Consider the following 25282-nt stretch of genomic DNA (forward strand, 5'->3'; position numbering starts at 1 on the left):
GTAAAGTAGGTAAATATATAACAAAAACAAAAGAAGCGAGAACGTTATTAATAACAAATTCATATACGTTTATATTGTATACAATGCAAAACATTTTATATAAAAATATTTAATTAATTAGCATTAATCCTTCGTACGTACATATATACATATATTAATCATTTCTCTATCTACGACACGCATATATAATATGTTCAATAAACATGTCTTGTGGTTTATAAAAAAGTAATTTATCACTATTTGACTTTTGTTCAATTCCATTTACTGCAAATTAAAATTTACTTTTAAAACAATACAACTGTTTTTGACTTTCAGCTGGCAACTTCATTAACCTCCGCTGCACCGAGACTATATACCCTTCACATTCCTTCATAATTTACTCTATGAAGTAAACTATTTTAAGTAATTTGAGTTTGCTTTATGAACTCTTAACCTATAACGAATAACGAAAAAAATATTTTCTTTATTTATATTTTATTTTTTATTACAAATCTATAGCATAAAAACTCTCACATACTATTGTTTAAATGTATTAACAGTGCCTCCTTCGATATAGCGATATGGTCTTGCACGTATACGTTTTGCGAATGCCTTTATGTAGTGCTTCTCGCGGTGATACTCAACTGGATTGTATAGTGGACCCTCCGTCTCCAAAAATATGTCAAAACTGTACATAGTGCGTACAAGTTGAGTCGCCAACAATGCCAACGGATGTTGCAATTGTGGCTGTGTCAGAGAATTTGTCCAAAACTCCATTGATTTTACAGCAGCGCTGTTCATAGCATTATGCTGACCGTTCCAATAAATGCAGATGAACCAATGAGGACTTTCAGTTGGAAATTTGCTACTTATGCTAACGAGGCATTCCATTTTGGCTGAACCGCGTACGACTACGGCGCGATAGAATAGCTGATTGACATTAACCAGTTCTTTGTCGACATGTGGCGATGAGGCCACATACTCTTCATAAGTGAGTGCTGTCCATTGTACGAGACTACAAGCGGGACGTGTGGTAGGCAAGCGTTCTTCTTTAAGATACATATCAATATGCTTTTGTACTAAAGCACGTATCTGTTTAATTAAATTCAAACGAGAATTCCACAATTGTTGAATAGATTTTATTAAATCGGGTATTAGTTTCTGCAATTTCGGCTGTTCTGTTGGTGTATTAGTCACGTTTGTATCGACAACTTCATGAAAAACTTCAATGCAACACATGGACTGCAGCCAACGATATGGACGTCCAAATTCCTTAGCTTTTAGATAATCTAGACATTCTTTTGTTGACATATTAATATTTTTCAACTCGTATTCTGCGCCGGGCACCGGTATACGGTCACCGAGATCCTCATCATTCAAATATTTAAGCACATCCTGTGTGAGTGTTGCATCGGCGAAATTTAGCTCAGTTTCACCCAAAGTTACCACCGTTGCAGCGGTGACAAAGCCCAAACGCTTAAAATAACGCAATTTAATTGCTATAGATTCTTCAGTGTTCTTCGTGCCGTTCCCAATCGTAAACCGTAACTCAAGTGGGTGTGGTTGCAACACGCGCTTACGTTGCTCTTGCATTAAATCCACAAGTAAATCACTATTTCCGCCATGTGTTTTACGCTTCTTTGTAACACTTCCTACCTCTACCTCGTCGGTGTCAGAGCTAGCCCCACTCTTAATTGTCTCCGTCTGTGCTGCCATTTCTAATTGACGCACATCATCTTCACTACCCACTACAATAACACAAACATCGCATTCTTTTGCCAACTCCAGTGCATGTAAATTCATATAAGCTAGATAAAGTGGTTGTGGTAGCAACTGCACTAACTGTTGCAATTTCCATTCACGATCCATAGGTACTTGCAATGCATCTTGCAGTGGACGTGTTGCTTTCAATAGAGTGCGCAATGATGGTGCGAACGATGTCAATTTCTCCGTTTTCAAAATAATATCTCTAAACACCTGTTGTTTGGTATTGAGCAGTTCCTTGCATTGTGCCGACAATTGCTTACGTAAATTTAATTCGCGCTCAAGGCGTGCCAAATGTTTGGCATGTCCTGACAACGGCGTCAAATCTGTGGGCATCAATGTTTTATCATCATCCATCTGCGCTTCATCGTCTTCGGGCACCAATTCAATATCTTCATCTTGACTTTTAAATTTGTGGCAATAGCGTATCTCACGCTTTAAATGGTTAACCTCGTACAGTAAGTTCTGCAAGTGTAGTCGATTGCTGTCCACGCGTACCTTTTCGCGATGTAAGTCTTCACGTCCTGAACGCAGACTGTATTTAACCATTCGATTTACTTTTTTAATCAACACGAAGAGCAGTGAAGCGTACTTGCGTTTCTCGGTCAGTTCATCTGCACGTTCACCAGTGCTATTTTTCATTTTCAGCACTTCTTCAAATATGCTGCGGAGGGTTTCAAAATTTTTGTGCAAGGAATCAGCCATGATGCTAGTAAATAAAAAAAATCCTATGAAGTAAAAATATTAATGTAAACTAAAATATTTCTTTGATAACCGATGATAGCGAAACAAAACTGTTGTGTTTTTGACAGATAAAACAGCGTATTATAAGTGTTGCATTTTTGTTTATAAATTGGTAAATGTTTGGAAAGGTACTTGATGAAATGTAAAAATTAAAACAAAATTAATTTAAAAACGTTACTATAATAAAAAATTATACATAAAATTATATATAGATATAAATTTTAACGACGGAATCATTTCGTTTTATTTTTTTAAGTTCTTAGTAGTGTCAATTAGGTTTTTTATAAATTTTGTAGTAATATTAAGTAGACTTTATTCAGTTTTCGCTGCTTATGCGATTTGAAAAAATATTTCTCCGAGTAGCAGATGGGCACTTCCGCTAAGGAATTCATTTTGTCAAATCTCATCTTCACCTTTATTATTATTTTAAAAAAATTCACACATTTTTGTACATTTGAATTAGATAACTTTATTTTGAGCGATTAATATTTTTAGACGTAAGTTAAGGAATCATGTTTTTTTTTTAGTTAAACTATTTATTATTCACTCCTTAATGCGAATTACTTTACACTCAGTTGTTCGGCAATCCAATCAATATTTTCCTCATCATAACGAGGATCGGATACAACTAAAGCTGTATGTTTACAGGCGTAGTAATAAACAAAAGAAACTACAAATAGAATAAAAAAATTCAATATTATTAAAAAAGGTACATATATATATTATATAAGTTTACCCAATCGCTGGAAAAATGCCAATGCTGTTAAAGTGCCTGACCAATCCGTATTTGGCGCCCACATAACATTGTAAACAATCCATAAATGTTGCGTGGCCGAAAGTATAAAATATGTCAGAGTAGTGATTAGAAAGAACTTACAGCTTCGGAAAATTATAGAGGCACCGCCGACCTGGAGGTAAACAAATTATTGAGATGTATAATTTTTTTGTAGAAAAATTTCTATACAAAAATTTGGTTAGTTTGGCTCACCTCATAAACGCAAGTTGAATGCACAGCAAAAGTGAAGAAAACATATTCACAAATAATGAGAATGTCTTGAGTGCTAAGGGAAATTGAAATTTAATTTACACCGTTATCTAAATTTAATTGCACAATCCTACTTACACATAAAAAACAATAGATAATTGAAGTTTATCACTTAGAAAAATATGCGCAAAGGTATTGAAAAACAAATCAGCTAACAGAAATGTAAATTGCAGCAATAACAATAAGGAGTAACGTCGTAAAGTTAACTTCATATTATTTACTTTTAAAAAATAACTCCAAATAAAACAAGTCTACTTTGCTGTTTTGTTGACTTTTACTCAATACTCTGACGTCAAAATAAAATCTATTTTTTTTTTGTTAATATTTGTTATTGGACCTTGATACACAAACACTACTCCTACACGCGCATGCGTTGTCTCTAAAGGACATATGACAATATATTATAGTTTGAAATAAAGATGTTATATTACTACTTAAATATTTGTACATACAATGTTTTTATAGGTGGGTACAAATCAAATATTATTTATCAAATTTTTTGGAATTGTTCTCCAAAAAAAAAACAAATTTCTTATAGCGTTATAACAGTACACCTCATAAAGTGCTCTTATATTTACAGATGAAACACCCGTTGCTATGATTGATGACAGCTACGTTTATCATCTAACATTTTCCAGCTATCTGCCGCTAGGGGCTGCGCTACCCAGTTAGCTGGTGTTAACAAACTTTGACACTTCACTGACAGCTGTCAATATCGCGCCCATTTCCGTTTCTTTCTACTGACAACAATAGCAAGATGAAGTACGTTTATTCGCCAATTGTAATTTTTTATTTCTTTATATTGCTAACATCACATTTGAAAAGTGAATTTACTATGCATTTTTGTTATATTTGTAACAGAAAATAATTGTGCAAAATGAAATTTGAGGCATATTAATAGTGGTTTATTCGTTTTTGCAGAATCGGATTGTGTTCATTCAGTGGGTACAAAATCTACCCCGGTCATGGCAAGACCATGGTCAAAATTGATGGCAAGGTATGTGATCATTTTGTTATTGTTAAAAAATAGTGTTAAATGATATTCTTTCTCTTTTGTAGACCTTCACTTTCCTCGACAAGAAGTGCGAACGCTCCTACCTGATGAAGCGCAATCCACGTAAGGTCACCTGGACTGTTTTGTACCGTCGCAAGCACCGTAAGGGTATCGAGGAAGAGACCACCAAGAAACGTACTCGCCGCACTCAAAAGTTCCAGCGTGCCATCGTCGGTGCATCGCTTGCCGAAATTTTAGCTAAGCGTAACATGAAACCTGAAGTGCGTAAAGCTCAACGCGATCAGGCTATTAAAGTCGCTAAGGAACAGAAGCGTGCCGCTAAAGCTGCAAAGAAGACTACACAGCCCGCCCAGACCAAGGCTAAGGCAGCACCCAAACAAAAGGCTGCTAAGGTGACACAAAAGTCTGCGCCACGCGTAGGTGGAAAGCGGTAAACTGGTACAAACAGCTGAGACGTTTCATTTGCCTTGCAATTGGAATATGAAATATAAAATAATTACATATACCGCAAGAGTATAAGGAGTTAATTTTCTAACATGAAAAATATAAGTGAAAATATAAAAAACATCGTGCGATGAAAATTTTTGCCCGAAAACAAAAGTGACGTGAATTTAATTTAAGATATATATTTTTTTTTATAAACTAATTGGTGACAAGTAATTGCCGTATGGCGTGTGGTTCTATGTGCAGTTAGAAATCTTCGAAAATTAATAGAAATTGCAAAATAGCTCTATTTAGATGTTAGAACGGCAGAAATCTGCCGAGTTTACAGTCCTTGGCCGGATAAAAATCCGCGTCCATTACGGTTACGTATGTAGATCCGACAGTCGTGGAAACGGAGCACTCTTTAGATCATAATTATCGGTAAACGGTTAAATATTTCATGTCAGATTTTACACATATTAAAAAAATATATTTTTAACAAGTTGAAGTAATTTTTAAAATATTTACAAGCGCAAGAATCTTCATTTGAATAGTAATTTGTCAAAACAATATTCATTTAAACCTCAAGTGTGTTCCAAAAAAAGCTCATAATGCTGATATTAATCCTTCGTTTTTTTTAGTAAAAAGGTGTCGCGTATTATAACGCTTTAATATATTAACTCCCCCTCCTATTTGATTCAATCCTACCCAACCCCAACAATGCCGTTATTCATCCAATGTCTACTAAATTGACAGCTTTCCATAAATATATTTGGGAAGTTACAACAAAGTAACTGAAGTCAAAGAAATATTTTATTTTAATACAAATTGAATACTAAACATGATAGATTTTATTTATCAAAATTCGAGAGCACTGTAAGAAAAATCACACTTGAGTATGTATATAATAGATAACTTATAAAGATAATGCTCACAAGTAGCAAATTTGAACTTATAGTTAGGTAAGTATAAAAAAAGTTTTAGATTCATTTGTAGATTAATTTCGTTGGGTAGTAGTTAAGTTGAAATATACTTTCCAACTCATAAATTGCGATTACACACAGTTATACTGGGATCACAGCTCATCTACCTTGTGTTTGACATGTACAGGTTCACTGGCCGAAAGGTTTGGGTTTGTCATGTAGGAAATAAAATCCTTGCTGCTTCGTCCACCACTGTAATCGGCTTTCGTTTTTAAGTATGAAAAATAAACAATAGTGGGATAACCATTAACACCATGAGATTTACAAAGATTTTGCTGTTTGGTGCAATCAACAGCAGCAAGCACTATGCGTGGATCGTCTTTTAATGCCTCAGCAGCGGCACTAAATTCTGGCTTGGTTTTCTTGCAATGACCGCACCCTGTAAAATAATTGTATTGAGAGTGCATTAAAGGAAATAATTATTCTCCTTTACTTACAAGGCGCATAGAACATTACAAGTGCGTGTTTTTTACGTTTCAATGTGTTGAAATTTTCTTCGTTCAAAAAGAGCACCTCACTACCCTCCTCTTCTTCCCACGACTTCTCCGGTGGCGGTGGTGGTGGTGGTTCTTTCGGATCTTGCATAAACTCGATTATTTTTGCTGCATCCCGCACGTTAACATCAAATTTGAAAACACCATGCACAAAATATTTAAGCGTTGGATAGCCACGTACGTTGAATTGGCCAGCAATTGTTTTCTCTTTAGTAGCATCTAAAGCGGCCAACACACCAGGAATTTTTCGTTCTTTCATAGTTAGCGCCGCTTTCTCATATTCTGGCTTCATGCGCTTACAATGACCACACCAGGGCGCATAGAACATAACTAAAACGGATTTCTCATCTTTGAGTGCGGGTTCAAAACCTTGACTTGTCAAATGCACAATTTCAGAATTCGGATCAGCTGACCAATCAGCTTCCTTTTCCTTTTGAACAGGCGCTGCATCTGGATCTTTCATAAATGAAATTATACCCTCCTTATTATTGTCGCCTTCATACGTGCTTTTCAATTGTCCACGCTCGAAATATAATATGGTGGGAAAACCTAGTGAAAAAAATACATACATACATACATGTTTTTTTTTTAATAAACTAAGTGCACACCTGTTATATTATAGGCACGTCTTGCCGGTGCGTTCTCGGTACGTTCTACATCCATTGCAGCAATAACGTAGGGTTTACCTTTTAATTCTGTTGCCGCTTTAGAATAGTCGGGTTTCAGCCGCTTACAATAGCCGCACCATGGTACATAGAACATTACCAACATTGGTCGTGTATCTTTTTGCATGTGACGTTGGAATGTTTTGTAGTCATCAAAGTGTAACACATCTGCACCCTCAGGATCCTCTTCCCATGGTAAATCTCCGGTGGGATTTCTCATGAAATTTACCATTGACGCAACACTGACTTGACGATCATAATCTTTATGAAAATCACCATCTTTGTAGTGTTTAAATATATAAGCGTTGGGAGAAACCTTTAACTTTTTACAAAGTTTCTTACGTTCACTTTGCAAACAGTCAATTAATACCATGGTTCCTGTACCGCGTACTACATTTGCAGCTTCACGAAAAACCTTTAACTCAACAGGTGCTTCCTTCACCCCCGCAACAAACAATACCAATACATTGGTTTTGGTACGAATTAGTTTTTTGAAATCTTTAAAATCTGCTATATCCTCTACTACCGCATTTTTAGAGTTGGTCTTGGCTCCGCTTTCTTTACTTAGCAACGCCAGCAATACGAATAACTAAAAATTAACCGTTAATAAAATATATTTTGGTCATATATTTTTTCTTACTAGTTTACTCCACTTCCTTATGTACATGTTTTCAGCGAATACTTAATTTATGCCAAAGCAGTGCATGTGTATCACATAAATATACCCTATCTTTCCGTATATCGATTTATTTTGTGTTAATAGTAAACTGTAATAATAAACTTTTAGAACATAATGACTTAAAATTTAAAATAACCAAAGTAAAGTAGCTACTACTTATACACCCACACAGCTGAGAGAAAATTTGATGACGTTAGAAAATGCCGTATGAGCAGCCGATAGAAAAGCCGGTATGCAGAGTTGCAATTTCAAGTAAACAAATTGTTTGGTAAGTGTTTATGGTTAACAAAATTTAAAAAGTAAAAATATTAAAAAATGCACGCTTAAATAAATTTTAATTTAGAATATTCAAGTATGTGAATTCATTATTTAATTTTCATATTTAGGGGGGCACTAGTATTCCATATTATCTCAAGAATGCCTAAATTTCATCTCCCAAATCAAAATTGACATATTAGTACTGTTTTTATACCTATTTATGAACGTTTCACGTTACTTTTCAAAGCTTTAAATTGTTTTACCCAAAACTTACGTGAACACTATTTCTATAGTGTTATATGAGCAAAATGATTACACCAGTCAACAAAGTTAATTGTTTTTGTGTTTTCGTTTTCATGCTCAAATTATAATTTTAAACATTGAAAATTTTTGAAACTTTTATTTTTAGTTCTAAAAGTTTGCTTTAATAATTATAATTTATAAAAGATATAAAATAATAATAATAAAAAATATAAAATATTCACTTTTCAAAATAAATTCCTTTTTATTCTATATTTACAATAAAGCTCTTGGCATTCGACGAACCGGATTAACCGATAGGGCTTTATTCGAATAATAATATTCGGTTTGCAGTATCCGGATAGTCCTAAGACGTCGACTGTTTAATTAACCGTTCGTTGTCGACTATTCGCATAGTAAGCGCTCAACTTTTCATTATTTTTCTTACATTCAAAATTTCTTTCTACGTATATAAATTTATAAAAACTCTGCGGTATATATGTATATACGCGTGCAATTGACATTCTCAGAAATTAAAAAAAGCAAAATCAAATGCTGCTTGGATTTCAAGCAATTTTATTTTAATTCAAATACTCGTAGCAGAAACTTTCTTATCTAAATTGAAGAAAATAATAAAAGAATATAAAAAATATGTTTTGGCAAAAAGTTCAACAATTACTCTGTCCGTATTTTTAATAATTCTTCATGAAAATTTAACAGCACATTCTTCAAATATCATACTATTATGTACCATTGGTTTTTGAAAATAGGTTTTATTTGTTTCTTAAAAAAATCATAAAACCCTTGGTGTTTTAATAATAATTTTAATTTATAAAGATTATTATAACTCTTAAGAAATCTTATGCTGAGTGAAACAACGAATATGGTATATTTACAAGATAATTTCGTTCATCATTATTATTTCAATTATTATTTGACATTTAAATGTAAATTTCGTGTGTATGAAAGAGGAATAAGCAAATACAATCGTTTGACAGTTGACTCTACTTTTTAAAGCTATTCTTGTTTGTAAACAAAACTCCATTTGTTTTATTCGTCGTTTCTCCACCTATCGCCTTTCCGCTTTGCCCCATCAACAAATCATTTTGTTTACAATAGGCCAGGGTGGTAGGTATCAAAATAAGGCAGAATGAATATATATACACTAAATTTCATCTGTTATTACTTAAACAGAAATGACTAAAATTTTAATTAAGCGCTAAAAATTATCAATGCAGCTATGATTCACATTTATTATGCTAATTATGTTATGGTTGCGTGCAAATACATCACTACATATCGATGTGTACGAAATACTCACCGCAAGATGGCGCTGCTAAATTGTATTTTATAATGATTAATATCTTGTTTGCTTTTTTAACTATAAATTTTATTTATTATTTTCGGAGAAGATACATAGCGTTATATCCCGTAATAAAGCGAAAGAAATATTTACAAAAGAGCCATTTTGCGTGAACGCACTCTTTAGAATTTGAAATTTGACAGATGACAAACGTCAACAGCGACACACTTTTGTGGCGTCAGATTAACTTTATTTGAAAACAACTGAAATTTCGTACAGCAAACAATGCCAAATAAGAGCAACTACGAGCTAGCAAATTACGCATTTAGTTCTTATAAAAATATTTAGACGTGAAATTTTCGAAATTGTTATTGTAAACATTTATATTTCCTAATAGTTTTGGTAAAAAAAGGGTATTAGAGTTCTTAGAATAATTGTGAAATTGGAAATACAAAAATTACTAGTTGGACATAAAAAGTGAGTATTGTTGTTGTATTCACAGTGAGTGAGTATTCTTGTAAACGCAGTAGTTCCACGCTCAGCGAATGCGAAAACAAAAGATGAGCGCATAAAATATTGAAAAAGATGAACGCGATGGATAACAATCATAAAGACAGCGAAAAAATGAACAGAATTACAGAATTGTTGAAATGAGTCTTTTTTAGCTCATTAACTATTAGCTATTTATTGTATTATTTAGTTAAAATTTTCCTTTAATTCGTGAACGTTCAATGACAGTGCCTACTATCTGTATGAATTCACAGTACGCGAAAGTAACGACAACGTCTGGACGCTCGTCTTTGACAACAGTCGGACATTGGAAACAACAGCAGCAGCAGGTTCAGCAGCAACAACAGTTGGTCAATAATATTTTGGTACAGCCTATAACAGTACAAACAGCAATCGTGGTTCAACCGCGTAAGGTAAGGGCGCAGGAAGCCAGTACCAGTGGCTTCGTTGGCGCAGAAAAACTCAATCATCCAAATATTGCTACGGTACACATGACGCCCACTAACACAGATACGCCATTGCGGCGTTCGGAAGTGGGCATATACCGTGAAGGAGCGCGTAATGTCAACACAAATCTGTTGGCTACACCTTTAAACGATGATGATGAGGAACGACGACAGGCGCGTCGGCGCACTATGTTACAAAGTGGCAGCGGACGCGAGTCCATGTTCGAGGATAATGAGACTTTGAAGAAATGTTTGGAAATTTATAACGGGAACAAACTTAGTAAGGATAATGCGTGGTCATTGTCCTTAATTGATACGTTATCTACGCTACTGGATCGTCATCACAAGTCGTTAAATAACTTTAAGGTGAGTGTATTGTTTGTTTTAAATTTAAATGAGTTATGAACTGGTTTTTTATGTTTGTTTTATGTATATATATGTAGGTGGCTGGCTCTTCATTAGAAGCTTCGTCCAAAGTTTATGGACTTCGTGTCGACTCTGTACACACGGACGTGTTACGTATGTCTGCAGGTCTAAATGCTCAAAAGTTTGCTGATCGTCAGGCGCAAAGTGATGATGATGACGACGTGGCAACGGGTGGTGAAGGCAATGCAGACCCAAATGCCTCCGCCGCCGTTGTGAATAAAAATGGTGAAAAAGTTGCTGAAAAAGCCAAAACCAAGCCAAAACGTACGCGCCGTGTGGTGTCAACAATCACAAAAAATAAGGACACATTAAATGCACGTTTAGATACAGTACCGTTACAGGATCCAGTGTTTGGCAAACTCAATACAATCGTTGGTTCAATAAATTCCTCAAATCGACTAATGAATAATATTTTATTGACTACTGAATCTGAGCTACGATTACGGACAACATTTCGCTTTTGGGATGCACAACAGCTGGAGGCCGGTTGTGATTATACAGATGCGCCTGCACCTGGAAATACGCCAGCGGACACACCAATGGATGCAATGAATTTGGCACCTTGTGATCGCTTAGTGCAAATAAAAAAAATTGATGAGTTGCAACTACGACCGCTGCACACTGGTTATGTGATCTCCGATACACCTGAGGCTATACCAGACAATAATGATAACTCGGAAAGTCTACGTGGTAGTTTAGATGTACCATTTGAAGATGCGCCATTTGATGGTGGTAATTGTGATGATGGTGGTGGGGAGCATATGTCCATGGCATTTGATATTAACGCGGAATGTGAGCCACTACCATCATTAAATGATCAACCTGCTATGCTGGATGTGGACTATAATGATTTTGAGGAGTTGACTACAGGTAATTAAATATATAAACAAAAAAAAATGGTTATCTTCGGCAGCACCGAAAAGTTTAATACTCTACACAAATAAAAAAGTTCTCCATATAAAACTTTTACTATATGGTATAGTGGACTGATCTAAACAATTTGATCGGTGTAGCGTTGCCTTGGGCAATAATCCATGTCTTGCGTGAAGATACCGTGTCAAATAAAGTGATCATTTTGTTTTTGTTTTTATGGCCGATATCGGCGTTTCAGCTTCTTGCGGAGAAACAGTCTCTAAACTGTATGACTAGTTCGCGTATGTACAGACGGAGAGACAAATGGACAAGGCTTAATCGTTTCTGCTTGTCACTCTGATCATTTATATACATATATGTGACCTGGTCTACGAAAAGGGAGCTAACGTGCGAAAACTAGTTTTCTGGGAAAAGCTGTTAAAAATAATCGTCAGTTTCTCGTTATCTCATTAATTGTTCTCCTTTTTTTTTTTTTTGACACCTAAGCCCCCTTTCCGTATACCAGGTCACATATGTATATTTAAGGGTCTTCGACGATTTCTTCTGAGTTTTACAAACTTCGTGGCAAACTTAGTATACCCTGTTGAGGATATGCATAAATATAAAAAAGATTTAAATCAAAATAAGTCAAGAAATTTTTTAATCCTGCTTTATTGTTATTTTTTTTATCTTCTATAGAGGAGCGCACAGCTATAAATAATTGTCGTGGCTTGCGCAAAGCACCAGTTTTGCTGGAAGACTTACGTCCGGTTGATGCAACCTCAAAACTCGAATATTCATATCGACCACTAGATAAAATATCACAATTTTGGGCCGGTCCATCACATTGGAAATTTAAACGTGCGCGACCGCGCCCGTCTACGGCGCCGACATTACAGGGTGTGAATAATCAACGGGCTCCAGCACGTCGTGGTCATGCGCTAAGTAAGAAGCGTTCAAAGCAATTGAAATTCGAGCAGGAATTCGACGATATTTTCATTAAAATAGAGAAGTACAAAGCACGTAAAGCGAATTATCACAAGAAATGGGATCAACGCAAGCTCAAATTACCAACCGATTTGCAATTAAATTCGGAAATGTTTAATAAATTTAAGTGTGCGCCGAGCGCTGTAGTGCAACCGGTTGTTGAGGACGATGACATTGAGTTGGCCGGTGGCGATGGCATACATGGTAATGATCATGTCAGCGCAGCTGATGATCATTTTGGCGATCACGATGATGGCGCTTGTGCCGATCTGGGTGGTGGTGATGTGGGTGGTTTGAATAGCATGGGTGGAAATGTTAGCATGGTTGGTGACAATATGGGCAACGCTTCGCAGAATGTTTTCGGCGACAATGGTGAACTGGAGCCGCCACCCTTAGATGGTATCGGTGACGATAATCCTGCCAACAATACAGTATTGGAGATTGCAACGAGCTTTGATGGTGCGCCAAGTCAGGTGAGTGCCTACAAATGTTCAATATATAAGTATGTAGTGTCAGTGTAATCGTGGTTGTATTCGGGGTTAGATTTAGTCAGAGACTTGAAAAAATTAAAATTTTACATAATTTGTTTTGTTTAAATTTTTTATTTTATGAAATGAAAAACATATCAATAAATAAGGTCTCGACTTTATTTGACAGAAATTAAAAAATATATATAATTGTATAAGTAATATATGTTGATCCAGTTGCTACCAAAGCTCTTTACGGTGGCCATTAATTGTAAAAGTCAGAAAACCGCCATGCGGACTATAACAGGATATCTCTTGATGTTTTCGAAGAAACTAAACCCGCAGTCACCTGCTTGGAGCAGAATTTAAAAAAAAATCTTTTGATGAAAAAAATAATAAATTTCTGGAAATTCTGACTACCCCTAACCTCTTCATTTCTCATCCGAGTTAATTAATATTTTATACATTTTATTTACAATCCACAGGTCACCAAAATCATAGTGCCCTTTGCGAAGCGTGCCAAAGTTATCGATATGAAAAATTTAAAACGTTGCTGCACACAATTGATAAATAAGCAAATCAAAGAACCAACGCCGCCGGAACAAATACCGCAACATCCAATTATACAGGAGGAACACTTTGCAGCCGGCATGGCCAGTTTCAAAGATGTATACGAACACCTGCCCGACGTTTTGTCCCAGAATATGGTGGAAGCGCTTTCGCCCTCTATTGCTTTCTACTCAGTGTTGCATTTAGCGAATGATTTCAATTTACGTCTGATACCACAACAAAATTTGGAAGATTTCAAAATACGACAATTAATGGATTGATAACTGTTTATGCTTAGAATTGGTTGTTGTTGATGTTCATAAGAATTTCGGTATAATGACGATGGCGATAAATTGACTGTGCTGTCCCGTGACCAGTTAAAGAAATTTCAAACGCCCACCTTAACAAAAAATATAAATAAAAATTTAAAACTCATATTTTTACATTTGTAATGAAAGCCCCGTAAATTCCCAAGAAGTTAACAGCAACAACAACAATAAAATAATTTTAGTTTTTAAGTCACTCTAATCATTTACTTAGTTCATTTTGTTAAGTACACTTTCTACGGAGCTATATACATAATTTTTTCATTAATTTCAAAAAAAACGGACTTCTATATATAAATTTGTTGTATTTCATTTGACTTTATGACCAAAAAGAAACATGCCAAACAATCTGAAAACATTTTTTTTGTTGCAAATTTAACAAAATTTCTCTTGTCAAAATCCTATGTTGTTGGGTACTTTGTTAAATTTTGTATTGGAACACAAAAAAATTAAAAAGCAAGTATTTACACATACATACATATTTATGAAGTGATATTTTATTTCATTTACTCTATAAATACAAATATCTTTGCATGTGTTAGCAACAAAACAAAGCACAGCTCGTTTGCATATTTGGGCACAAAAGTATTTACAGTGGTATAGGTACTTTAATGTTCACAGCAGGCTAATTATGAGTGCAACTTTTCTCTTTTATATATCAAAGTATTTTTCTGTAAGTGCCTCAATATGAAAAAGCGCTTTTCATGAAAACTATAATTGGTATAAGATGCTTAATAAAAAAGTGAAATAATATAGTATGTACAATATAGAAATACCAGTTTTATAGAAAGGAGATTGACGTTATTATTGATGTCATAAATTATAACACTTACATTTTCATAACATATTACATTTTCGTTCAAAAGTTGAGCGACATAAAAGTAGATATCACTCATTAATTAAAAAAAAACGGCCACAACTCAAACGAAGTTATTCAAAAATAAAGAAAGAAAATACAAAAATTAAGAAAATACAAAAATTAAAATGAAAAAAATTAAAATAAAAAAAATTAGAATAAAAAAAATTAAAATAAAAAAAATTAAAATAAAAAAAATTAAAATAAAAAAATTAAAAAAAAAAATAAAAATTTCATTGAAAAAAAAATATTTTTTTTATTTTCTTAATTGTATAAAATTAAAATAAAATATGAAGAAAAAAAAATTGAGAAAAGTGAAAAATTATTAAAGTGAAATAAAAAAAATTAAAGAAAAATAAAAAAAGAAAAAAACATTAAAGGGAGATAAACAAAAAAAATTAAAAATTAATATAAATATGTTTATAATATTATGATTTTTTTTCGCAGATAACAAAAATAATTTTTTTTTTATTTTCCAATATAGTATATTTGAGTTGTGTCTCTATAATAAAGCTTTCTCTAACTGTTGATAAAGGTCAAAATTTTATTTCGCGATTTTCAACAAAACCGTAGGTTGTATAAAAATTTGAGCGGAGCTGGACTTGAACCTAGGAAGCACAACCCTGGGACAACTCTAAATAATCAACTTTTTTTTTATAGAATATTAACATACAAAGACGTTATTGCGCTCATCATATTGAGAACTTGTTTGTTTAACAAGAAAGTTTTACAAAATTTTTGAGTTGTGGCTGTTTTCTGTTTAGTGTACGATGGGTTTTGAAATGCTTTCATTTTAGAAATTCAATATTATTACTTTATTAACTTAAAAAATTCATAGAAATAATATTCATAATTAATTACAATATTTTCTCCAACTCTACATTCATTAATGGAATTTTTTAGTTTTATATTATTAATTTTTTTACTTCATTTGTTTTTATTTTATTTTTAAAATAATTTTTTTTTTCTTATATTTTAATATTTAAATATTTTATTTTTTAATTTGCTTTTCTCAATTTTTTTTTTGTTTGATTGTTTAAGATTTTATTTTTTTTATATGTATGTATTTATTTTTTCTATATTTTATTTTATTTATTTATTTATTTTTTTTTTTTATTTTATTTTTTTTTTATTTTTTTTTTTTTTTTTTTTTTTTTTTATTTTTTTTTTTTTTTTTTTTTTTTTATTTTTTTTTAATTTTTTTTTTTATTTTTTTTCTTTTATATTTTTAATACGAAAATAATTTTGTTTCTAAATATAAATATTTTTTTTTTGATATTTTTGTGTTTAATTGTTTTTTTTTTTGCTTTTAAAAATGTTTGCATTTTAAAATATGTTAAATAACGCTTTTAAATGAAAAGTTAAAGGTTTCAATTTCAGGTCTCGAAAGTTTTTTTTTCCTGAAAGTTGAAATATGTTTATCATACATATGTTCGTGGTATCAAAAATAGTAAACAGAATACATTAGTTCTATTTATTTTTTAATTTTACTTAACTTTTCGAATATTCTCCAATCATTTTGTTCTTAAGAACTTTTTCCAGTAAATTTCCAGTATTCAATTTTGTTATTATATTGCCACTTCGACAAGTGGGAGATAAATATTTTGCAAGGCTCTTAAAAGTAAGAGTAAAAAATCTCATTCGTTCATAAATAACTACATTCATTTTACATGCAAAAATTACGAAACAAAAAAAAAATTCCAAAAAGATATAAATGAAAGAATTAGCATTCAATTGGCTTACCAGTAAGTTGCATCTTCGCCGTCCATAACTTGAGGTTAAATGGATAATGCACTCGTTTGGCATAACAATTAAAGCACGCACTCGTGCATAGCTGCATATGTACATATTTACAAACGCACGTCAATACATTGTGTACTAATATATCATACTCGTAGTACATATAATATACATTCATATTTAAATAATTTTATATACATAAATGCATATATACTTATATACATATATTCTATTTATATCGACGTTGTTGGTATATAAATTATTATGATTGACTTTTCAAATAAATTTATAAAATTAATCAATTTGTGTTGATATTTTTTATAGTACTATATGTAAATACGTACGGGGTGTACAAACAAGAACGACGATGTTAAAATGAAATAAAACACTCAAATTTGGTCAAAATGGGTTCTCTTTTTTAGTTACGCTGCTAACTTTATGGCATTGATGGTTTCAACAAAGTGTCTCCACACAATTCGCTGAATGTTGTTTTCGAGTACTTCGAGCGTTGCTGGTTAAAACCCGTAAACATTTGATTTAACATACCCTCAGAGAAAATAATCTAGAAGCGTTAAATTACATGATCTTGGCTGCCAAATACCAAATCTCGGAATTAACTAGTCGCCAAACTTTGCACGCAATGTGATCATGTTTAGGTGAAAAATGAGGCGACGCACCGATGCAATTGCGTTTCCTGCATCACATGAAGATTTGAATCACGATAATTTTGTTTGTTGGCGAAACCATTAAGCCGGAAATTGGACTCATCTGAGAGGATACTGTGGGCGTCAAAAATAAGTAAACAGCAATGCTATCAACATTAAAGTGTTTATTACAACGCAGTCTTTAATACAACAATAACAAGTTTTGCTATAGAATTCAAGGCTTATAATATGACTATTGTTTTTTCTGAGGTTATGTCGCTAAAATATCAAATTTTACAATGAGTAGGCGAACAACCACTGAAACGGTTAAAAAATCATATTAGATTTGCATAAAGAAAGTAAATCTCTTCGCGAAATCAAAAAAATAGTTGGAAGACACCATTGCACAATGGAAAAATGATTGATAAACATGTTAAACATCAGATTGTTGAAAATTTGTCACTGCCGGGTCGACCAAAGCGCCTTACTGACACTGAAACGCGATCAATAGTACGGGAAGTAAAAACAAATCCAGTTTCAAACGCTGTCAAATATCAAAAGATATGTATAACGGAGATATGGGGTAAGCCCGTAAGTGCCAGTACAATCAGGAGAACATTGCACAAAAGCGGTCTGCATGGACGGGTACCACGAAAAAAGCCCTATACATTAAAGGCGAATCAACAGCAGAAGTTGAAATTGGAAAAAAATACAATACAAATCAGGCTGCAAACTTCTGGGAAAACATTTTGTATACGGACGAAAGCAAATTTGAAATATTTGAAAAAAAAATCTAAAATTTGGCGATCCAAAAATAAAGCCTTGATGATAAGTGTGTTACCAACACCGTAAAGCACGGTGGAGGAACGGTTATAATTTGGGGCTATTTGGCAGTCCACGATTATTAAATTAGATTATTTAAACAATTAAAAAAATAACGTTGCTCCAAGCATTGAAAAATTAGGACTATCAGGAAATTGGATCTTTCAACAGAACAACAATTCTAAACACAATTCCAAAATTTTTAATGAGTAGCTGTTAAATCGAATACCAAAACCCTCCGCGGTCCCCAGACAGTAATTCTATCGAGCATCTGTGGGAGCACCTTGACCGAAAAATCAGGCAGAGGAACATTTCAAGCAAGGATGACCTAAAAAAGAATTGAGCAAAATCTCTCCAGAATTTACAAAAAATGTTGCAGAATCCAAGCTTAGAAGAGTAAGTGAGGTCCTGAAGTCCAAAGGAAAGTAAACAAAATACTGGAATGAATATTTTTTTAGTTTATGTACATATGTACATATATTTTAGCTTTACAGAACTTTGTTTACTTTTTTGACGCGAAAAAACGAGAGTATTTTTAATTTTAGTGAATTATTTTTGGCTGTTTTTAGTTTTTGTTTATTATTAATACTAAGTTAAACTCTCATAATATAAACCTTGAATTCTACAATAAAACTTTTTATTATTTTATTAAAGACTGCGTTGTAATAAACATTTTAATATTGATAGCATTGCTGTTTACTTATTTTTGACGCTCACAGTAGTTTTTTGATTGATTTTTTTTACAGTACCCACCGGAGAACGTGAATTTGCGTAGTAATTTTAGGCGATTGTTCAAGGGTTGTACCAAAATGAAACGTGGCATGACGAAGTGGCAAACCTTTCTGTAGTCACTGACAAAATTTGACACAAATCCGTAAACATCCATAAGCAAATAAACCACCAGTTGTCAAAATCGCGTCAGCCCTATTCGTCGACGCTATATGTGTATTAGAGCGGGTCGATTTTTTTCAATGAAATCGCATATGTGGGACTATTAGGAGTGCAAGTTCCAGCTTATCCTACTGTTTTTGAGTGGAATTGGCTGCGGCGGCTTAGCTATTGGATAAAGGAGAAGAGTTTGTGTTCTGGCTTTACCGAGTTTCATTCATTATGCGTTCTTTTGATACTTGCTTGATGAATTATTAGCTCAAACCATAAATAAATGTGAAAACTTCAGGCACGACTATAGAGAATGTCTCATTTTAACATATTATACAAACTTATTTTATACTTAAAAAATTATCAAATATTATTTCAAAAGCAGTGGACATCAAATTGTACAAAAAACTCCCTATTGGAACACCTTGCCGACTATATAGTATCTCATTTTAGCAGACTTATTTTATACTTAAAAAATTATCAAATATTATTTCAAAAGCAGTGGACATCAAATTGTACAAAAAACTGATCTTCTTCCTGGACAAATGGACAAATCTTCAACGCCAAGTTATTCGTGGAATTCCTCAAGAGACTCAAACGAAGAGTCAATCGGATCCAACAAGACATCGCAGCCGAATGAAAGTTGCGCCACAACAACGACCAGGCTCACACCGAATTTCTTGTGAACAGCTACCTAACCAAGGCCGGCATTCCAACGCTTCCGCAACCGCCCTACAGCCCAGATGTGGCCTGAAAAGGCCGATGAAAGGCAAGCATTTTGAGGCGACAGAGGGGATCCAAGCAGCATGCACCTCGGCTCTCAAGGCTATTCTGGAGAATGCCTTCCGTGACGCAGAAGGAGCCTATTTTGAAAGTTTTTAAAGAATTCAATAAATTTTTTTAAATCGACTCAGTCCTGTTACTTTTCGGACAAACCCTGTAAATAGTACTTAAAGATCAAAAGCCTTTTGCAAATACATCCTGTTTGCTATGGTAATCACGTTCTTAACATTGTAATGCCATTTATAATATATTCGTGTGTAAGCTACATGTGTGTGTATGGATGTACAAGTAAATAAATTTAGCTGGTTGCATTGTCAGTGTTAACATTAGCTGAGCACCTTTTTATACCCTGAACAGGGTATATTAAGTTTGTCACGAAGTTTGTAACACCCAGAAGGAAGCGTCGGAGACCCTATAAAGTATATATATAAATGATCAGTATGTTGAGCTGAGTTGATTTAGCCATGTCCGTCTGTCTGTCCGTATGAATATATACGAACTAGTCCCTCGGTTTTTAAGATATCGTTTTGAAATTTTGCAAACGTCATTTTCTCTTCAAGAAGCTGCTCATTTGTCGGAACTGCTGATATCGGACCACTATAACATATAGCTGCCATATAAACTGAACGATCGGAATCAAGTTCTTGTATGGAAAACTTTCACATTTGACAAGATATCTTCACGAAATTCGGTATAGATTATTTTCTAAGGCAACAATGTAATCTCCGAAGAAATTGTTCAGATCGGATTACTATATAGCTACCACACAAATTGAACGATCGGAATCTAGTGCTGGTAAGAAAAACTTTTGTCTAACTGGTATCTTCACGAAATTTGGTATAGATTATTTTCTAAGGCAACAATGTAATCTCCGAAGAAATTTTTCAGATCGGATTACTATAGCGTATAGCTTCCATACAAACTGAGCATATAATTACTAAAAGAAATGCACCTGTGAAGGGTGCAGCCGAAGTTAACGTTTTTTCTTGTTTATTATTCTACTACAAAGTCGTCAGGAGGATATTGCATGCATTAAATAATATTTACAAATGAAAGTGTAAAATGTGCGTTTTGTGTACTTGTTGTTTGAGCTACATGTGAATCTTATGCTTACATAAATAAATATATAAGGATGCATTTGCTTAGACCATGCCCTGCAGGAAAAAGTTTTACTAATTTTTTGCATAAGTTTGTGCCAAATATTTTAAACTCTGATTTTCTTTAAGACAATTTCGATAAGAAACATGCTAAAGTGGGTATCCGCTTACTATTTTACCGTTATTTGATTATCGAAGTAGCTTATACCAGTTGTTTGTTCGATTCGCTGGTCTCGAATACAATTATTATGTTTGCAATGCTGATTTTATGCTGAATGATGCCTTTGTATGAAATGTTAAAAATTACGCATTTAAACTTTTGCGGCATATAAATCCCAATATATATTTGAATATATGTATGTAGGTATAAAACACGTTTAGAATATGAAATTCGAAGGTCTTAACAACTATGAAGTCTGAACTTTTGAAATGCATACAGTTAATTATTTCTCATTAAATAGGTTTCAAGACTCCTGTAGAACCCCCAGGGGTCATTTAGTGACTGATATTCAGAGCATACTAAAATTATGGAGGGACACTTCTACAGCCTGCTGAATGGTAGTGAAAGCATAACACCAGGAGATGATGAACCCGATTTCTAAATCGATGACGATGAAGCGGACGTTGCATTGATATCTTTCGCCTCAAAAATCGCGCCGTAAGTTTTGCTTTCTCCAGACTGCATAAGTAAGCGAAGCAAATGAAATGGTAGTGAACGAAGGCAAGACGAAATATCCCCTGCTATCAGACAAACAAATGTTTCGGGCTCACACGTCACTGTTGACTGTCATAACTTCGAAGTCGTGGATAATTTTGTCTATCTTGAAACCAGCATTAACACCAACAACGTCAGCCTCAAAATCCAAAGCAGAATAATTCTTATCAACAAGTACTACTTCGGACTGAGTGAGCAATAGAGACGTAAAGTCCTCTTTCGACGAACAAAGACTAAATTCTACAAGTCTGTGCTCTGGGTTGTTTAAAGAAAAGTAATTTTTATTCTTGATTTTCCAAGAAGGAGTCAATACAAATAATTTTAAGTTGTCCCTCTAGGAGTCTCCTTAAATTATATGCTCCCCCAAAAAGTCAAATTTTTTTGTATGATCCCTTAATGAATTTTAGAGTTCTCAGCAGCTTTGGAGCGGGGGGCGGAATGTCGGTGCATAATGTGGTAACCTTAGACTTTTGTTTTAAAAATATCGCTTTTTTTATTCTTCTGTTTTAATTTTTTTCTTGAAAACAAAAAGCTATTAGATAGTTTTTCAAAAGAAATCGTTCTATGCACTCAGCCAGGAATAATACGCGTTATAAAATATAACATTTAACAATAGATCAAAGAAACCATGTTCTAGAAGGTTATACAACTTGACACTTTGAATAAACGACGTTTTTATGAAAGTTTTCGAACTAATCAGGTCCAAGTTCATACAAGTAAGACCAAATACTTTTATAACTTACTCTTCTATCAATATTTTAATATGTTAGTTTATCTCTTTATGCCAGTTTATTTAATTATAACAGTTTTTTTCAATATGTCAGACCATTTTATCATACTAGTTCTCTCAGTTTTTTCAATAATTCCAGTTTATCCCATTATCAGTATATTTCTTTGCACCAGTTTTTCATTATGCCAGTTTATTTCAATATCAGTATATTTCATTCCGTCAGTTTATCTCATTCCCAGTATATTTCTTGTGCCATTTTATCGCATTATGCCAATTTATTTCATTATACCAGTTTTTAATTTGACCAATTTACCGCAATATCAGTATATTTCATTGCATTAGTTGATCTCATTATGACAATATATTACATTATGCCAGTTCATCATACCATTTTTTTTAATAATTTCAGTTTACACTATATCATTGCCGGTGAATTCCATTGTATAATTTTTTCTCATTATGCCAGTTCATTTTATTATGCCAATTTTTTTATTATGCCAGTTTATCTCATTATCAGTATATTTCACTGTACCAGTTAATCTCATTATATCTATTCATTTTATTATATTATACCAGTTTATCTCAACATCAGTATATTTCAATGCATCAGTTTATTTCATTACCAGTATATTTCATTGTGCCAATTTATCTCAATATCAGTATATTTCATTGCATGAGTTTATCTCATTATGACAATATATTGTATTACATTATGCCAGTTTTTTATTTAATTTTTTCAATAATTTCAGTTTATATCATTATCTGTGTATTTCATTGTACCATTTTTTCTCATTATGCCAGTTTATTTTATTATACCAGTTTTTTTCGTTTTGGTAGTTTATCTCATTATGTCAGTTCATTTCATTATATTATGTTTGAAAAATAAAAATTTGTTTTTCATTTATTTTTTCCTAAAGGGCTTGTATGTGCGGTCACCTAAGTTTATACTTATGTGGTATGAGTAACTATAGAGTATTCGATAAAATCATGCAAAGTATCATAACCATAAATGCAATATAACCAACTGCGAACTGTAGCACATATATGTACATATGTGTGTTGTGGCGCTTGAGGCACCAAAGTGCGAATAGAAACACAAAAGCAAAACAAAACACTGTGAAAATTTGCATAAAACACAAATAACTAAACGAAACTAAACTAACAAAGTTTTGCTAATGCACAAAACCGCTAACAACAATAACAACATGTAACAAGATCAATTATGGAAACAAAGCAGAACTCACACATATACATACATATGTATATACAAATAGTACGAGTAGAACATGGAATACAAGCAAAGCAGAACAAAGTGTCGCTGACTTTCTGACTGTTTCTTGTATTTGTTTACATATGCAAAACAGCATAACAATAGCAATAATAAGAATACTGAGTCAAGTTGGTATTGAAAAATTTATTTTGAAATAAAATGAGAAGCGAAACTTCGCACAGAGGTGAATCAGATAATGCGCGAGAAGTGCTTAATGATATATAGTACATACATACGTACATAAAATGTACTTTGTATACCGAGTAGATGTAAATAATCCAAAGGATTATTATATGTTACGTATACGCCACCGGTTCATTGCATTTCCCTGCACTATTAAATGATTGTAGTGGCTAATCAAAATAATTATTTCCTGACTGCCATTTATTTTGTTTGAAAATTTTACAATACTATAGGTCGTGAAGTTTGCAACCAAACCAAAATAAGAGTAGGATGAAACCCATTGGAAAAGGAAGATAATAAAACAAAAATGAAATGAAAATTAATTTAAGGAAAAAATAAAGGATTTTCCCGATTTCTGGAAAAACTACAGGTTCTAATGAAGAACGTTCAACTGAGAAGTTGTAGGTAATAATATGTGAAAATTGGTAAAGAAATCCTAATTTAGGAACAAAAATTCACACTTCAAAATATTTATTTTTTTTTTAAAGTCTTCGGTGAAATTTGTACTTTCTGTTGGTGGTTAGTTTATCCAGAAAATGAAAAAGAAGACCCCACTTAACATTCAAAGCTACTTTTTTACAGTTGCTACTAAGAAATTACGAGTAGATGGACTGGAAAAAAACATGGAACATACATTTTTTTTTTTAATATTTTAAAGTAGTAGTACGCACAAAGTAAACACTTTTATTGGTTTCATTAAAAATATTATATGGTATTCCACAAAATGTTTACAGTTAGAGATTCGGTTTCAGCTATAGCTTCCTTAAGGCGCTTTCGTCTAGTCCGAATGTTAATTTTAATTCTTTACGATTGAACAAACTTGCTCCTTACATCTTCTTCATCTGAGGTTTCGCTTTACATTTTTTTCAAAACTTTTCCGGGGTTCCGCTAAAGAAATTTCTTTAAGAAATCAGCGATTGAAGATTTACTAAAGTCAACTTTAACGCCTTTGTATGTACATATTTCGTGATATATCCCTTACTTGATTCTGTCATTTCCGATATATTTATATATATATATATTTTCGAAAATAACACTTTAGAAATACTAAACTCAACGGAAAAGAAAGTCTGATCTCCTCGGGTTACATGTTTTTATTTAGAACAATTACACTACTCATCAAACCTGAAGGAAAATTTTCGACTTGTCTCCATGTTAAGCCACACATATGCGACGTCTAATTAGAAAATTATTCATTGCGGTCTGAAGGGTTGAAGTCGATTGCTTCAATTATCGATTTAATGGATTACTTGAAGTCTGTCAGATGTCTGGGTTTTGTTTTGACATATCTTGCTTTACATAAGTAAAAAAAGTACAGGTCAGGTGACCTGAAAAATGAAGTTTTTTGTTATTAATTTGTTTTCAAAATTTCGCTGAAGCTCCGCAATAACCGATTGGGCTAAGTGTC

The 25282-nt window shown here is 33.1% G+C and overlaps 5 protein-coding genes across 5 annotated transcripts; 2 read left to right on the forward strand and 3 right to left on the reverse strand.

The window, feature by feature from the left end:
• Positions 1 to 443: 443 nt before the first annotated feature.
• On the reverse strand, positions 444 to 2555 carry LOC126753370 (THO complex subunit 5). Its single transcript, XM_050464765.1, has one exon. The coding sequence runs from the start codon at positions 2446 to 2448 to the stop codon at positions 517 to 519; it is 1932 nt and encodes a 643-aa protein (XP_050320722.1). The 5' UTR covers positions 2449 to 2555; the 3' UTR covers positions 444 to 516.
• A 375-nt stretch (positions 2556 to 2930) lies between these two features.
• LOC126753398 (transmembrane protein 138) lies at positions 2931 to 3859 on the reverse strand. Its single transcript, XM_050464807.1, has 4 exons — positions 3611 to 3859; positions 3476 to 3548; positions 3224 to 3395; positions 2931 to 3157 (listed from the first exon to the last, which is right to left on the reverse strand). The coding sequence occupies exons 1-4, from the start codon at positions 3742 to 3744 to the stop codon at positions 3048 to 3050; spliced, it is 489 nt and encodes a 162-aa protein (XP_050320764.1). The 5' UTR covers positions 3745 to 3859; the 3' UTR covers positions 2931 to 3047.
• A 387-nt stretch (positions 3860 to 4246) lies between these two features.
• On the forward strand, positions 4247 to 5147 carry LOC126753399 (60S ribosomal protein L24). Its single transcript, XM_050464808.1, has 3 exons — positions 4247 to 4294; positions 4454 to 4529; positions 4592 to 5147. The coding sequence occupies exons 1-3, from the start codon at positions 4290 to 4292 to the stop codon at positions 4979 to 4981; spliced, it is 471 nt and encodes a 156-aa protein (XP_050320765.1). The 5' UTR covers positions 4247 to 4289; the 3' UTR covers positions 4982 to 5147.
• A 618-nt stretch (positions 5148 to 5765) lies between these two features.
• On the reverse strand, positions 5766 to 7967 carry LOC126753379 (protein disulfide-isomerase A5). The gene is made up of 4 exons (XM_050464775.1): positions 7753 to 7967; positions 7056 to 7701; positions 6391 to 6996; positions 5766 to 6332 (listed from the first exon to the last, which is right to left on the reverse strand). Exons 1-4 carry the CDS (start codon positions 7777 to 7779, stop codon positions 6046 to 6048), a joined length of 1566 nt encoding a protein of 521 aa, XP_050320732.1. The 5' UTR covers positions 7780 to 7967; the 3' UTR covers positions 5766 to 6045.
• Positions 7968 to 10145: 2178 nt separating this feature from the next.
• Positions 10146 to 15100, forward strand: LOC126753366 (uncharacterized). Its single transcript, XM_050464758.1, has 4 exons — positions 10146 to 10914; positions 10992 to 11844; positions 12526 to 13286; positions 13766 to 15100. The coding sequence occupies exons 1-4, from the start codon at positions 10324 to 10326 to the stop codon at positions 14108 to 14110; spliced, it is 2550 nt and encodes an 849-aa protein (XP_050320715.1). The 5' UTR covers positions 10146 to 10323; the 3' UTR covers positions 14111 to 15100.
• The last annotated feature ends 10182 nt before the right edge of the window (positions 15101 to 25282 follow it).

This window comes from Bactrocera neohumeralis, chromosome 3, assembly GCF_024586455.1.
Source record: "Bactrocera neohumeralis isolate Rockhampton chromosome 3, APGP_CSIRO_Bneo_wtdbg2-racon-allhic-juicebox.fasta_v2, whole genome shotgun sequence".
NCBI classification, from domain to species: domain Eukaryota; kingdom Metazoa; phylum Arthropoda; class Insecta; order Diptera; family Tephritidae; genus Bactrocera; species Bactrocera neohumeralis.

What these genes read in the sequence shown, in the direction of transcription:
- LOC126753370 (XM_050464765.1), bottom strand. Translation starts at nt 2,448, where the DNA reads ATGGCTGATTCCTTGCACAAAAATTTTGAAACCCTCCGCAGCATATTT.
- LOC126753398 (XM_050464807.1), bottom strand. Translation starts at nt 3,744, where the DNA reads ATGAAGTTAACTTTACGACGTTACTCCTTATTGTTATTGCTGCAATTT. An exon ending in ATTCAACTTGCGTTTATGAG is followed by an intron (nt 3,396 to 3,475) that starts GTGAGCCAAACT and finishes GTTTACCTCCAG; the next exon opens with GTCGGCGGTGCCTCTATAAT. An exon ending in GGCATTTTTCCAGCGATTGG is followed by an intron (nt 3,158 to 3,223) that starts GTAAACTTATAT and finishes TTCTATTTGTAG; the next exon opens with TTTCTTTTGTTTATTACTAC.
- LOC126753399 (XM_050464808.1), top strand. An exon ending in TGGTCAAAATTGATGGCAAG is followed by an intron (nt 4,530 to 4,591) that starts GTATGTGATCAT and finishes TCTCTTTTGTAG; the next exon opens with ACCTTCACTTTCCTCGACAA.
- LOC126753379 (XM_050464775.1), bottom strand. Translation starts at nt 7,779, where the DNA reads ATGTACATAAGGAAGTGGAGTAAACTA. An exon ending in TAAGGAAGTGGAGTAAACTA is followed by an intron (nt 7,702 to 7,752) that starts GTAAGAAAAAAT and finishes GTTAATTTTTAG; the next exon opens with TTATTCGTATTGCTGGCGTT. An exon ending in TGTAATGTTCTATGCGCCTT is followed by an intron (nt 6,333 to 6,390) that starts GTAAGTAAAGGA and finishes ATTATTTTACAG; the next exon opens with GGTGCGGTCATTGCAAGAAA.
- LOC126753366 (XM_050464758.1), top strand. Translation starts at nt 10,324, where the DNA reads ATGACAGTGCCTACTATCTGTATGAATTCACAGTACGCGAAAGTAACG. An exon ending in TTTTGAGGAGTTGACTACAG is followed by an intron (nt 11,845 to 12,525) that starts GTAATTAAATAT and finishes TATCTTCTATAG; the next exon opens with AGGAGCGCACAGCTATAAAT. An exon ending in TTGATGGTGCGCCAAGTCAG is followed by an intron (nt 13,287 to 13,765) that starts GTGAGTGCCTAC and finishes TACAATCCACAG; the next exon opens with GTCACCAAAATCATAGTGCC.